This window comes from Phyllostomus hastatus, unplaced genomic scaffold (assembly GCF_019186645.2).
Source record: "Phyllostomus hastatus isolate PE091 unplaced genomic scaffold, TTU_PhHast_1.1 phas_contig_254, whole genome shotgun sequence".
In the NCBI taxonomy this organism is placed as follows: domain Eukaryota; kingdom Metazoa; phylum Chordata; class Mammalia; order Chiroptera; family Phyllostomidae; genus Phyllostomus; species Phyllostomus hastatus.
In genome coordinates this window covers 21,786,856-21,802,054 of record NW_025333810.1, presented here as the reverse complement: position 1 = coordinate 21,802,054, position 15,199 = coordinate 21,786,856, and the positions used below count along the sequence as shown (strand labels likewise).

Sequence of the window (15,199 nt, the reverse complement as noted above, 5' to 3'; positions counted from 1 at the left end):
TTCTTTAATTCTGTAGTTGTCAGACTTCCATTCACCTAGATTTCTGATGGTTCTTAGTGATAGTTGTTCTATATTTTAGTTGTAATTTTGATGTGGTTGTGCAAGGAAGCAAGCCATACCTGCCTACACTGGTTCCTTGGCTAGAAGTCCCTAACTGACATTTAATCTATATACACCATTTGACTCAAATCCTTCCAGAGATAGAAGCATAGCTGTATGATTACCGTCTGTGTACTCTGTCACATTTCAACAGTGAGATGAAAGGGTTGAAGGTGTGAATGGCTCTTTCTCCCCATCAGATTACTGTAGGAAGTCGTTATTACCTTAGTCCCCAGCCTCTAACTATAGACAAATGGTTCTCTAGGCCAGTGCATAACAATCATTTGTGAAATTTTTAATATTCAGATTCTCAGGTGCTACTCAGCCTACTGAGTCAGAAACTCTGAATGTAAGACCTAGGAACTTGCATTTTTAACAACTCTCCCAGGATTCTGAACTCTGGCTGTGTATTATATTTGGGTTTTTTATTCTCATTCTTTAACTGTTCTGCTGCCCAGACTTTTTCCTCTGGGCCCTCTTGGAACCCAGATATGTGAATACCAAATTCCTTATAAACCCTCAATGTCTTATTAAACCCGTCCTTCCAATATTTGCCCCATTGGAGACCTGGCTCTCCCTAGAGGGAAACATTTGCTCTTTGGCCCACTGAAGTGGAGGCCGTAAACTCTCATACACCCCAAGTGGTTTATACAGTGGTGAAGAGGTTGTGCTCCTGTACCTCACGGTCCCTTCTCTATTATGCTTTGTCGTCCTGTGATCTTGATTTAACATCCTCATGTCTTGGTGCCTCTGCCTCAACCTCTGAAGACTACAGGGGGCTTACAGCTTTCTTCTCTTTCCAGTTCATGTCATCTATCAATACCAATCTGCAGCTGATTTGTTTTTCTCCACTACATCATAACTTTTCAATGCCTTTCTAACCTTCCATTCCTTACCCACCCCACTACTTTCAGCTGCTGGCTCTCCTCATACTTACCTGAGAATAAGCAAGTCATCAGGTGGGAACTCCATCATTTTCATAGCACTCAAACCAAGCAGGCGTATATGCCAACTACCTTCACTGTTCTTGCCATGGGATGAATGTCCCATTAACAATCAAAAGCCACTCTTATTATCTATGTCTGGAACTCACGTTCTCTCCCTGTCTTAGGAATCGTTCCCAGTTATTCTCTTTTCTCTTTTGCATGTAACCTCTCCTCTTTATTAGATTATTTTCCTTAGCATGTAAATATGCTTTGTTATTTTCCATACTTAAAAGTACTTCCCTTTCCTAGAACTAGGTATGGTGATTTTAAAATTTGTGTGGAAAAATAAACAGGCAGAAAATGTCTAAGATAACTTTGAAAAAGGAAGAGCCATGAGGTTAAAACATACCATAAACCCTCAGCAATTAAAGCAGTGTTACTGGTTCGTAAGTAGACAGAGGCACAAATGGAAAATGATCAGAAGGTTAAAACAAAGGTAAAAATTTAGGATACAACAAAAGTGACACCAATAGGACAAAGATAAAATTTTAAATAAATGGTCTTCAGATAACAAGATTACCACCCAGAAAAGACAGTTAAATTAATACCACACACTACATGTGGGAATAACCTCTAGATACATGAAATATTTTAATGTAAAGCCCCCATAAAAGTACTGAAAGAAAATATAAACCAAATTTCTTTATGACACCAAAGAGGCTAAAGCCTTTCCAGCTTAACTCAAAATTCATAAACCAAAGAGGGAAGATAAAACTATTTGACTACATAAAGGAGGGAAGGAAAGAAAGGAAAGAAAAAAGAAGGAAGGAAGAGACAGAAAGGAGATGGAGAGAAGAAGGGGGAGAGGTAAGAGAAAAGAAAAAAATTCTGCTTGAGAAAAAAGCTACAAAGAAACGAAAAAGCGGGGGAGAGGATATCTACAACTCACATCACAGATAAGGGATAATCTCTTAAAGCTCTCTTAGAAAAAGTAGGTAACAGAAAAAAATAGACAACAGTAACAAGCACAAACAGTTCAGAGGAAATAATTCAAGTGTATAAAAATGTTCAAGTTTATTCCTAATAAGAGAAGCACATACTGAAAGTATACTTAACTTCTATTTTTCACTTATCTGATTGGCAAAATTCAAAAGTTTCACAACAGTTGGCAAGGGAATAGGGAAACAGGCCCTCATATGTCGCTGGTAGGAATGTAAAAGTTTATGACCCACAAAAGTCAGTTGAGCAATACCTATCTACATTATAAAAACATGGGCCAGCCAACTCATTTCCAGGTACTTACTCAACAGATGCACCTGGACATTTACAGAAGGAATGTTTACAAGGCCATTGATGTGGGCACTATCTGTAGTAGCACAACTTTGGAAACAATCCAAGAGTGCTTTAATAGTTGGCTGCATAAAGTGTGATGTATACATCAAAAACTACTATAAAAAATGAGAAAGCTCTCTCTCCATACACTAATGTGGAAAGCTCTTCCATATTCATTATTAAATGGAAAACTTCAGGTATAGAATAGCATTTTATATGCTTAAAATGGGCACAGAAATAAGCATATGTATTAGTATTTGCTATATCTTCATAAAGAAACAGTGAAAGTTTTTGTAAGAAGTGAATAAAATAAAAAGAGTTTATCAAGGGTGGGTGACAGGATGCAACCAAGCCTCATCAGTGGATCTTCTCATCTTGTCTCATTTAAATATTGCTTTATTTCAATCAAGATGGTTTACTTAAAATACAAATAAAATATTTACATTCTCTCTTGACTCCACAAACCCCTCAAGGTCTTTGTTTCTCTGTTCCTGTTTAATGCAACATTTCATTAGACTTACCCCCACTTCCTCACCTCTCTCTTTCACTTCTCAACATACCCGAATCTCTCTTGCTGCCTCCCACCAGTCGAACACCACTCTTGCTGACGTCCATATTGACAAACCCATGTAACTCTTCCTAGTCTTGTCTTTATAGATCAGTTGGTATATCATTCTACACCAGTGGCTGTTCCCTTGATAGGTCTGTGACACTATAGTGCTCATTTACCTCCTACTTCCCCGATCTCTTCACGTTTCCACTTCTGCCCGAACTCCAACTGCAGCTTTCCTCACACATTGGTCCTAGACTCTCTGGGCTGGACATGGGTCATCTTTCATTCTGCTACTAGGAGGTCTCCTCAAACTTCTTAACGCTAAGTATCATATTTATGTGGCAATACCAAATTTTTAACTCTAACTCAAACCACCCACTGAATCACATATTTATAACTTCATGTGTATACTTGACCATCTGTGGATATTTCAATGTTAACTGGACAAAACGGAGCTAATTCCCGCTATTCTCACCATCCAAGTACTTATTGTTTCCCAGTTACCTTCATTCCAGTAAATAAAATCACTATTCACCTAGTTGTTTAAACAGAAACCTGGGAGGTAATTCACTCCCTCCCTTTCCCTTAACTCTTTATTCAATCTATCATTAAATCTAGTCAATTACACACAGAGACTGTATCATAAATCTGTACACTTTACTTTTATCACCACTCTAATTTTATCTCTTGCCTACACCACATTATAGTGTATCAGTCAGGGTTCTCCAAAGAAACAGAATCAATTGGATATGAATTTATATCTAGGTATATATCATGTATCTATAAAGGAATTGACTCACTTTAAAGGAAATGATCATAGGGCTGGCAAGTCAGAAATCTCTAGGGCGGTCGGCAGGCTGGAAACTGAAGCAGGATTTCTGCATTGCAGTCTTGAGGCAGAATTCTTTCTCTAGGACACATGTGTTTGCTCTTAAGGTCTTTACCTGATTGGATGAGGCCCACCCACATCTCTTAATATTAACTGATTGTAAAATTAATCACATATATGAAATACATTCACACCTACACCAGTGCTTGCCCAAACAACTGCACACCACAGCCTTCCAAAGTTGACCCCAAAGCATAAAACTCACCAAAACATGTAGTTCTAACTAGTTTATTTGCCTCATTTCCCAATCTGATTCCCACATAACAGTTGGTGCCATCTTTCTAATAGTGTCTCTTCCATGATTAAACTATTTCCATTGCTTCTCGCTGCATTTGAAATCAAATCCAAACACTACCTACAGGAGCATCTTCAGGCAAAGTTTTCCCCTCTGCGTTTGCTGTGCTCAAGGCACTGGGAGCATGAGCCTCTGTTCTGTTCATCCAACACTCCAAATTCTTTCCTATACTTGGGCCTCTGCACCTACTTCTCAGGTGTGTGATACATATTTGCTAATGAATAAATAATAATTAATCCCCTCCCATGAAGGAGAGCTTATTTTGTTAAGAGAGTCATTTGTGTGGCTCCTGCTTGAAGCAAACCCTGGAGGCTGGCGCTTCTAGACTGAGATTAGCACAATGTGCTCATTACAGGCCCTTGTGCCATATTTCCAGTTAGCCACTCACAGCCCTGTCCCACTCGAAGCCCTTTCTGCCTCTGATCTTGGTGTTAAATCCTGTTATATCCTAGTCTCTTCTTTGCATGTTAATGGCTTTTACAGTTCTACTGGATTTTATTGTGAGTTTGATCCCATTTATATGTCTTAAAAATTCCTGAATTCTTTGGGCTTACCAGTTTTCCGCCCATGTAGTTTCATGGTTTTATATTTCTTCTACCATTTTAATGTGTGTTTATTAAGATAAGGGAGACAGGGGTGCATGCATTTAGTCAGTCAGTTTCCTTTGACTGGACATTTACAATTAAAAATACCACAAAAGAACCTCAAAACACGTATTAATGAAGATGATTTTATTGAATAACAGGACAGGGCACATAAAAATTAAACATTTGAGTAAGATTTAACCATGTATTCAAAACTAGAAACTTTAAGTATTAAAAAGTACATTCTTATTAAGTATCTACACATTACCCACTTACTTATTATTTAAAAGATTTGTGATTAAGGCAAATTTTTAGTTATGCACTGAATCCCCAAATAGGTAAAAAGGATAATTAACTGAAGTTTGTTATTAAAACAAATTAAAGGTCTCAGTTAAAGGAAAGCGGTTGCACAGTAAGGAAATACAGCTCATGCTGAGTGAACGTCAGTTCCTTTCCTCATCTCGCGCCGAGAGCCTCGTGCCCTGCTCTCACCTCGCCTGAGGAAGCATGTGGAAACGCCGCAGACTAAACGAACCTTAAAGTCTGATCTCACCTAGCATGATTTGATCATAAAGTTCTTTGGTCAGTGGAACATAAGCTTTTTTCAAGTTGTCCATGAAGTAAAGTGGATCAGAAATTTTCAATGGACTAAATCCTTCTTGAACCAACTGAAACTTCTTTGGTTTGAATGTCCCTGTCACTTCCATCTTCTCCTACGAAGCAATTACAGAGATTAGTGGAATGATTTAATATTATTATAATATGTAAGTTAATGCATTTGACAACACGGACTGTAATACTGAGTTATAACATTTTCATCCCCAGTGGCTGTCTCTATGCACTACTAGTAATTTAACACCAGGAATAAAATATGCAGTCTGGAATATTTAAATCTTTAGCTTGATTTACCTGTGAACTTGATTCAACATATAAAAATTATGAACATAGTCAACAACTGATCACTACTGATTACAAATATGTCTAAGAAACATTAACTTTTCAATCATTGTCAATACAAAATGATGTACAAAGAATGCCTTTTGACACCAACAATATAAAAAATGTAAAAGACAGCAACCGATTCCATCAGGAAGAACACTTTATGAACCGGAAGGAGGAAAGACAGATCTAAAGCTTGAGTTTCCAAGCTATGCACTGAGGTGCATTGTGGAACCTCGGTGAATTTCCAGGTTCTTCAGGGAATATTTTAAATTTCCAAAATAAACCCAGTGACATCTGTCAGTCACCACTTGAAAACTACTAGCTTAGTGTTACTTTGTGTTACATTCTTATCAACGATGTCATATTTTTGTGAAACAGTTTCAGGGGAGCTACAATAAAAAGCAAATCCAGCCCCAAATCAATATGAACATGGAGTTAGGCTGGCCCTGTTCAGTCAGTCCGATTCCAAGGCTTGAAGAGTTGTGTAATACTCAACGTACACATCTTTAGCACAGTGGTTACTTGAAAATGAAATAAAAGCATGTTTCTTTCAATTTATATACATTATTCTTTCAAATGGCAAGTACTTTGTTAGGCTTGTTCTTACTAATTTGTTTTGAACTAACCACTGAATAAATGAATGTTCAGGTATTTGTTTTGGCCCAAAAGTATCATAAAGTGATTACTGAGACACTAAAGACACCACGAATCTAGAAAGTTGAAGAGTCTCTGCTTTAAGGGATTTAAAGGAGGTAAGAGTGGACACCCTGTGGCAGTTTTAAGCATGGAGAATCAACCTTGTTTTAAAACAGATGACATGTATCGGTCCATGTAAAGTTCTATGAGTAACTTGGTCATTTGATTTATCCTTTTAGACTAATCCTAGAGTCAATTTCTTTTTGAAACTCCTTCCCTGATCCCATCCATTCTCACCCCTCTCCTATCCAACAATGTCATCACAGAATTAGAGGTGACTGTGTAGAAACACATATTTTTTAAATTTTATTTTTATTTCTCAATTACAGTTTACATTCAATATTATTTTGCATTAGTTTCAGGGGTACAGTACAGTGGTTATACAATCATATACTTTACAAAGTTGGACCCCCAATATTTCAAGTACCCACCTAACATCATACATAATTATCAATATTATTGATTATATTCCCTATACAGTACTTTACTTCCCTGTGGCTACTTTGTAATTACCAATTTGTACTTCTTTATCCCTTCACCCTTTTCAGCATGCTTCCTAACACCCCACCCAGCTTGCAACCATCAGTCTGATCTCTGTATCTATGAGTCTGTTTTTATTGTTCGTTTGCTTATTTTGCTCTTTAAAGTCCACATATACGTGAAATCACATGGTATTTGTCTTTCTCTGTCTGACTTGTTTCTCTGATGTTCACTGCAGTGCTATTTACAACAGCCAAGAAATGGAAGCAATCCAACTGCCCATAAATAGACAAGTGGATAAAAAAGTGGTGGTACATACATACAATGGAATATTAGTCATAAAAATGAATGAAATCTTACCGTTTGCAACAACGTGGATGGACCTAGAAGGCATTATGCTAAATGAAACACATATTCTTTCTCTCTCTCTCTTTTTTTTAGAAAAGTAGAAGCTCACTATATTTATACAATTTGATGTTCTGCCTTAAAAAATAGTATGCCAGGTAAATCTCCCTAGGTTAGCTAATTTTCATCAAAACAGCACTTTTTAATGGTGTCATGTCATCTAATTATAATATTTTAAGTAACCTCCCTCTTATTACTGAATTTAGAACATAAGAATGTTTACTACTATAAATAATACTTTGATGGTATATTTACACAATGGAATACTATTTGGCCATGAAAAAGAAGAGAATTTAACCCTTTGCAACAGCATGGGTAGACCTGGAGAATTTTATGCTAAGTGAAATAGGCCAGTTAGAGAAAGAAAAATACCATATAATTTCACTCATTTGTGGAAATTAGGACAAAGACCTCTTAGCATTTCATCATGCTCTACCTTCTATAGGTTTCAAATATGGCATAAATTAGCATCCCCAGACTTTTCATTGTTCTTGAAATTCTCTAATATAAATATAAATTCTCTAATATAAATAAAATGCACACGTTAGCAAAAGGATAAAATATTTTTTTAATTAATCCATCTCCAAAGGATTCTTGGTTTTAAATTTTATGGGTAAGTAAAATTACCTTAATTCTTAAAATTCAGACAGCAAAATTACCTGAATTCTTAAAAACCGTGGGTAGGCATAAGCTGGTAGAAATGTTACAACTTGTTCATAAACTTTTTCCAAGTCTAAAGATTTATTTGGTTTTAAAATAATAGAGGCCATTCCTGCTTTCCCTTCACAATCTGAAAAAAAAAGTTTGAAATAGAGTTTATTTTACAAGTACCAGGTGAATTTTTAAAATGAATTTTTAAAAAAGGGAGACATTAAACTACTGCAGTAAAGACAATGCAATGGTAGGGTAAGAGTGGGTCCTCACCTGAGCGTATAATTAACTCTGTAGAAATAATCTGGGAACAGGGAAGGGCAGAGTCTGTCCCTAACTGCCCACACTACAAAAATAAAACAGCTGGAATGGAAAACACCATAAATGACCCATGATTTGCATCTTACCACCATTAATATAAAATATGAAGAGGAAAAAATTATTTGAAGACAAATACATTCCAGATAAATGTCTATAATAAGCATGCATGTAAAAAAAATAAAGGATATAGTTTTAAGGTCAGAAACCAGAGACCAGTCTTTTCATAACTGAATCCACAGATCATTCGCTGCTTATTATGCCACCTATGGGCCTTCCCAGGGACTGCAACCTCCTGCAGCATTTCTCCAGCACCCTGTGGCTGGCTGTCAGAGGAAACACCCCCTCCCTCTGCTCCCCCATGCACCCTCTCATCCCCACCCCCATGTCCTCAAGCACCTACAAACATTAGCTGGAAAATATTGTCATTAGTAAAAAAAAATAGTGGAGAGGAATCTTGTGATTTCATGTCAGTCACTTTTATTTGCCATTTGTACCATCATGATATAACCCTGCATATTCATAAAGATAAATGAGGCCAAAAATTTTTTAAGTAATTTTTAAATAAGTAATTTTTAAAAGATTCAACTTAACTACAAATTAGTGTTATTAAACTTTTAAACTAGAACATGTTTCTGTTTAGTGGGATATGTAAACTCTAGTCACAAAGAGAAAAATAATATCACTCAAACAAAAATGGGTGTTGTGAAGGGAGCAGAGAAAGTTCTGGCCAAGATGGAGGTGTAGATAGAAACCCTTCACTTCCTTGCACAACCAAAAGGAGGATAACAACCAATTTAAAATCAATAAATAACCAGAAGTGTCAGGAAATCAAACTGCACGGAACTCTAAGAACCAAGGGATTAAAGAAACAGTCAACCAGACCAACCAGACTGATAGTGATAAAATGCAGCAAAGAGGGTTGCCCTGCCCTGGTAAATACCTAAGGCCCTGCCCCCTTATAATGTAACAGGTTCTTGGAGACAAAGAGATATGGCCCAAATGAAAGAACAGCAAAGCTCCAGAAAGAGAGTTAAGCAATAAGGAGATAGCCAACCTATCTGGTGGAGAATTTAAAGCCCTGGTAATCAAGATGCTCACAAACTGATTGAGCTTGGTTGCAAAATGAAAGAACAAATGAAGGCTATGCAAAGTGAAATAAAGCAAAATATTCAGGGAACCAACAGTGACAGGAAGGAAACCAGGACTCAGATCAACAATTTGGAATAAAAGGAAGAAATAAACATTCCACCAGAGAAGAATGAAGAAACAGGAATTCAAAAAAATGAAGAGAGGCTTAGGAACTTCTGGGACAACTTTCAGTGTTCCAATATCTGAATCATAGGGGTGCCAGAAGAAGAACAAGAGCAAGAAATTGAAAACTTATTTGAACAAATGATGAAGGGAAACTTCCCTAATCTGGCAAAGGAAATAGACTTCCAGGAAGCTCAGGAAGCTCAGAGAGTCCCAAAGAAGTTGGACCCAAAGAGGAACACACCAAGGCACATCATCATTTAGTCATCCAAGATTAAAGATAAAGAGAGAATCTTAAAAGCAGTAAGAGGAAAGGAGATAGTTACCTACAAAGGAGTGCCCATATGGCTATTAGCTGATTTCTCAAAAGAGACCTTGCAGGCAAGGAGGGGCTGGAAAGAAGTATTCCAAGTCATGAAAGGCAAGGACCTATATCCAAGATTACCCTATCCAGCAAAGCTATCATTTACATTGGAAAGGAAGATAAAGTACTTCCCAGATAAGGTCAAGTTAAAGGAGTTCATCATCACCAAGCCATTATTATATGAAATGTTAAAGGAACTTATCTAAGAAATTGAAGATCAAAAACTATGAACAGTAAAATGACAACAAACTCACAACTATCAACTGAACCTAAAAAAACCCCCAAAACAACAAAAACAAATTCTAAGCAAACAACTAGAACAGGAACAGAATAAGAGAAATGGACATCACATGGAGGGTTTTCAGTGGGGAGGGGGAGGGGAAGAGGAAGAATGGCAGGGGGAAAAGTACAGGGAATAAGAAGCATAATTGGTAGGCATAAAATAGATGGGGAGAGGTTAAGAATGGTATAGGAAACAGAAGTTAAAGAACTTATATGTACAACCCATGAACATGAACTAAGAGGGGGAATGCTGGAGGGTTGGGAGATGAAGGGCGGAGGGAGGATAAAGGGGGGAAAAATTGGGAAAACTGTTAATAGCAAAATCAATAAAATATGGTTAAAAAAGGGAGCAGATAACATAAGCAACTGCATCTTCACCCCTATTAATGTGATTTCTTTGCTTGGTCTTGTTCAGGATAAGCTCCTTTCACTGTGTAAGTCTCTCCATGACAGTAAATTTTTAATGCAGAAAAAAAAGAAAAATAATAGACTATTGAAAAGCTGTAACTATGGTCAAACAGTGGGTCATTGACCAGAGTTTTTAAACTTTGCTTAAAGATACACACACACATTAAATTTCAATGGGGAAAAAAGTCAACCCTCACTAAAATAAAAAACAAAAATCATTAAAAAATTCAATGGGTACTTTTCCCTTGTAGGGCATTATTTGTCATGACAAGACAAAGATAACTACTGGATATATAAAAACCAAAATGTTGAATTAGTGAGATGATTGCAAACTAAAGAAAAGTTGGCAAGTTCTTTCTGAGAATTCTTCCAAAACCTGAAATATATTCATACCTGGCACAGCCACACCATAGACATTTGATTCTTCTATGAAATCCAACATTCCAATAACATCAGCAACCTCCGTGGTTGCAATGTTTTCCCCTTTCCATCTAAATAAAAAAGAAGTTCCATTTAGCACACCTATGTTCCGAGAATTTGGTTCTGGGCAAGCACCAAGTAACCAGAAATAATGGCAGTTTTCAAAACAAAAGGCATTTTTAGATAAATGATTTATTATGCTATTATTTTTTAAATTTATTTTTTATTATTTATTTTAGGGAGAGGGAGAGAGAGGGAGAAAGAAGGAGGGAAACAGTGATGTCAGAGATAAACACTGATTGGTTGCCTCTAGTACCTGCCCCAGTACCTGACCAGGAACTGGCAACCTTTTGCTTTGCAGGACAGCACCCAACCAAGCCACACCAGCCTGGGCCAAAAGGCACTGTTTAAAGATGCACTTTGTTGATAAGTCAACAAAATCAACAAAATCAATTTTTTTTTAGTTGAAATTACTTTCTTCTTTTTTTTTAGAGTTTATTTATTCATTTTAGAGAGAGGAAAAGGGAAGGGGAAAGAGAGGGAGAGAAACATCAATGTGTGGTTGCCTTTTGCACAGCCCCTGCTGGGGACCTGGCCTGTAACTAAGGCATGTGCCCTGACTGGGAATTGAACTGAAATCCTTTGGTTCACAGGCTGGTACTCAATCTGCTGAGCCACACCAGCCTGGTTTTGCTTTAACCCTACCATTAAGACTCCATGTCTGTCTACTTGTTTGATATCTAAAAAAAAAACAAAACAGAAGCTTACTAATTTGAACCAAATGGAGCCATTAAAATAATTATAAAAATTGACATCAAAATTTAAGTTATGTTTCAACCTAGAGACAGACACAGCCAATGGTTTTTTAAATGGGGACACATGATTGAGATAAACGGCTGTGTCTGCCCTAAAGGTAAAGAGCATGGGGCCCGAAATGTTTCCATAGAGCCCTGCTGTGAGCAGGGTTCCCAATCACTGAAAAGGCAGTGTGACTGAGGATGTCTCGTACCTGAAAGTGTCTCCAATACGGTCCCAAAAATAAAGGAAATCCTCCTGATCTTGGACCATTAAATCTCCTGTGTTAAAGTAAACATCTCCCTTCTTAAAAACATTATGGAGCAATTTCTTTTCCGTGTGCTTCTTACTCCCAGCATAACCAAAGAAGGGATTCTTTTTATTCACTTGAGAAACGAGAAGTCCAGGTTCTCCTGTGAGAGAAAGGCATTCTTCAGTGATCTGATTAAAAAACTATTATACACACCATGCATGTACCTAATTTATATCTGACCGACACAACCAGTGTTGCCTATCTTCCTTTCCTCTGAACTTATTTTTATTATATTTGACATTATTTGCTCTGGGTGCTTAGAGCAAACAAGCACATCCTTTTGTAGATTGCCAAAAATGCAAGTAACTTTGGAAAAACTAACAAAAAGGAAACTGAATGTGAAAAAAGGTACATACATCCTGGGTGGATAGAACAATGGCTACTTTTCTTTTGGATTATGTAGATTTTACCACTGATAATAATGGCAATGATATAAATAACACCATGGCAATAATTTTAATAAGGTTATGATGGTAGTCTTATTCATTGGGCACTTACTAGGTAGCAAGCCCCTTACGCCATTTGTGACTGCCGTCTTGTTTATTCTTCACAGAAATCCTTTGAAATTGATAATTAAAATTCCCGTTTCACAGGGAAGGAACAAGGGCCCAAAACAGTAAAGTCATTTACCAAAATCCAACAGATATAAAGGAATGCACGTTGTACTTAAATTCAAGTCTCAATGATTTTGCAACAAGGTTTTTGTATAATACTATCTCTGGTCTAATTAATATGTTATTGGAAGTTTAGGAAAATGTTTTATTCCTCTGGGATGTTAGCCTGGAAATCCTCAATGGGCAAGAGATGAAACATGAAATTTATTAGTTTTACTTATAGACACATTATCAAAAATAATTTTCAATCACATTTCTTCAAATGAATCAAGATTTTGGACAGCAATCTGCAAGGTGAACAACTATTCTAAGAGAAGGGTAGAAGACAAAGGAGACAGCAGCAATCACTGCTCCAGACAATTTCAAGGCCATTGTTGATTTGCTTCTCCCCTTGTGAAGAGAGTCATCTCCTCTTGATGAGTTAAATGGATTGAATTCCAGTTTGTTTGTTTTTTTAAAACTCTCTATTCAACTCGCAATTACTTCCACTCCTGGACTTTCTGGCTCCAAGGGCACACACTGGAGTAGAGGTCAAAACAAGCCTGGGCTGCTGCAGCAGAGACCACGCACCCTCACGGTCATTGTCAACATCCCCGTCATCATTATCATCATCTTCATTGTACCTATTGAGCACTTTTTGGGTACCAGTCACTATTCGGAGCACTAACATATGTATCCCATCTGATTCTTATCCTAAACCTGTAAGACAGGGCCCTTATATAATCTTTATTTTACAGATAAAAAAACTAAGGAAATAAAAGAAATGTATTTTCCCTGTGGCATACAGCAGCTAATTGTTGGGGGTGGAATTTTTCTTTAACCAGGTCCACCTGACTCCAAAGCCTCCCCTCCATTGCATGTTCCATCAGTCTACACACACTATCACTCAGAATTTCCAAGCCTCACATTTCCTTTAAATTTTATGTTGTTTTTCTTTTTCAGGACACAAGTGACAGTTTCTTCCTGAGAAATCAATTATTGCAAATGCTTAAAAGGTCAGAGTATTTTCTTATCTATTCTTTATAGGCATAATTTATGCAAGACACAATGCTTTAATGGAAAAATAAAATATTTAGTAGTCCATAATGAGAACAGCAAGGTAGGAAGAAGTAGTTCTGGGATTCAAGTTCCAAGATCAGATATTATTGTAATTGTAAAAAAAAAATACTAGCAAAGTGTGTTTAAATGAAATCCTTTGTAATCCCTTTAGAAAAGGCTTTTCTCTTGAGTACTACCTATAAAGTTCAATTAAGGAACGATATTTGATAAATGCCCTTAGGCTTGAGATTCAGAAGACTGGGAAATCTGTTTTTTGATAGGTAAGGTTTATATTTTGTCCAGTGTTTCAGCTGTCAGGAAAAGCAAAACGTAACAAAAACCAGGTTTGCAACCTTTATCTCCACAGCTGAAGTAAAGATTAAAAGGATACCATCTCTGAAATGTAGTTTAAGCATTCTGAGGCACGAAAAAATAATTTTGGCCAGATTTATTCAGACTGGAGTGCTAAATAATTCTAAGTGCACATCTATACATTTAGTTTTCTAGAATAATTATATGCAGTGGCAAGTTAGTTGGAGCACTTGCCTTCATTAAAATTTCTGACCAAAAGTTATAAGAAAGTCTACCTTAGCGGAGGAGGGGGAGTGAGAGGGCAGAGAGAACGGGTGATGGGGGACAAGCCACACACCAGGCCTCCTGCAGGGCTTTGCCTACCAGTGGTGTCCAACCTTTTGGCGTCGCTGGGCCACACATAAATACACAAACACTGATGAAAGCTGATGAGCAAAACAAAGGTTTTAAGTAAATTTACCATTTTGTGTTGGGCTGCATTCATAGCCTTCCTGGGCCACATGCAGCCCACGGGCCACAGGTTGGACACCTCTGCATCATCTCACGTAATTGTCAACAATAATCTCATGAAATAAGTATGTCACTTCCACTCTACCTATGAAGAAAATGAGACTCGAGCAGCTTGGGTGACTTTCCCACAGCAGTACAGTTTCTAAGTGTGCCAGCCCAGATTTAAATTCAAGTCTGCCTGACTTCCCACTACACCTAGAACGTTAAATTAAGTCATTTGTTTTTATGGTGTGTTTTGCTGATATAGGACATTGCACATACGCCACTGTCACAGACCAGAAGTGGTGGATTAAGGAAAATAAGAGCCCAACAGTAATTACTTTTAAATTTTAATAATTTATGATCTGAGAGACTTGGAGTACCCTAACATCTAGTAATTAAATCATTCTGCCTACATTGAAATTCCAAGTAAGTCACATTACATGTTAGAAATATCCACTTTCTTTTCTAAATTTAGTAGTAACTTAAAAGGAAATTCAGAAACCGTGCCTGAGGCGACATCTTCACACAGTATTACCTTTTTGCACGCAGCTGCACCAGCCCTGTTCATTTCTAATGGGTTCATCTTTCTGAAAATCATACTTTATCAAGTCGAAATTGAAAAACACCTGCAAAAACAAAATCAAATGAAAACACGATTTAGTTATTTGTGCAGTGACATCTACTGGTAGATTTTATACTCAATTCAAATGAATTAGAATGTGAATTTATTTAAAGAA

General features: G+C 37.0%; 1 protein-coding gene across 1 annotated transcript in view; it reads right to left on the bottom strand.

Annotated features, from left to right (window-relative positions):
* Positions 1-4,804: 4,804 nt before the first annotated feature.
* SLC27A6 (solute carrier family 27 member 6) overlaps positions 4,805-15,199 on the bottom strand; it is a 72,702-nt gene continuing 62,307 nt past the window's right edge. The window contains exons 6-10 of the mRNA XM_045837985.1: positions 14,998-15,088; positions 11,908-12,106; positions 10,872-10,969; positions 7,861-7,991; positions 4,805-5,391 (exon numbers count right to left, since the gene is read on the bottom strand). Coding sequence (XP_045693941.1) covers positions 5,215-5,391; positions 7,861-7,991; positions 10,872-10,969; positions 11,908-12,106; positions 14,998-15,088 — 696 coding nt within the window. The 3' untranslated portion in view covers positions 4,805-5,214. The remainder of the gene's footprint in view (positions 5,392-7,860; positions 7,992-10,871; positions 10,970-11,907; positions 12,107-14,997; positions 15,089-15,199) is intronic.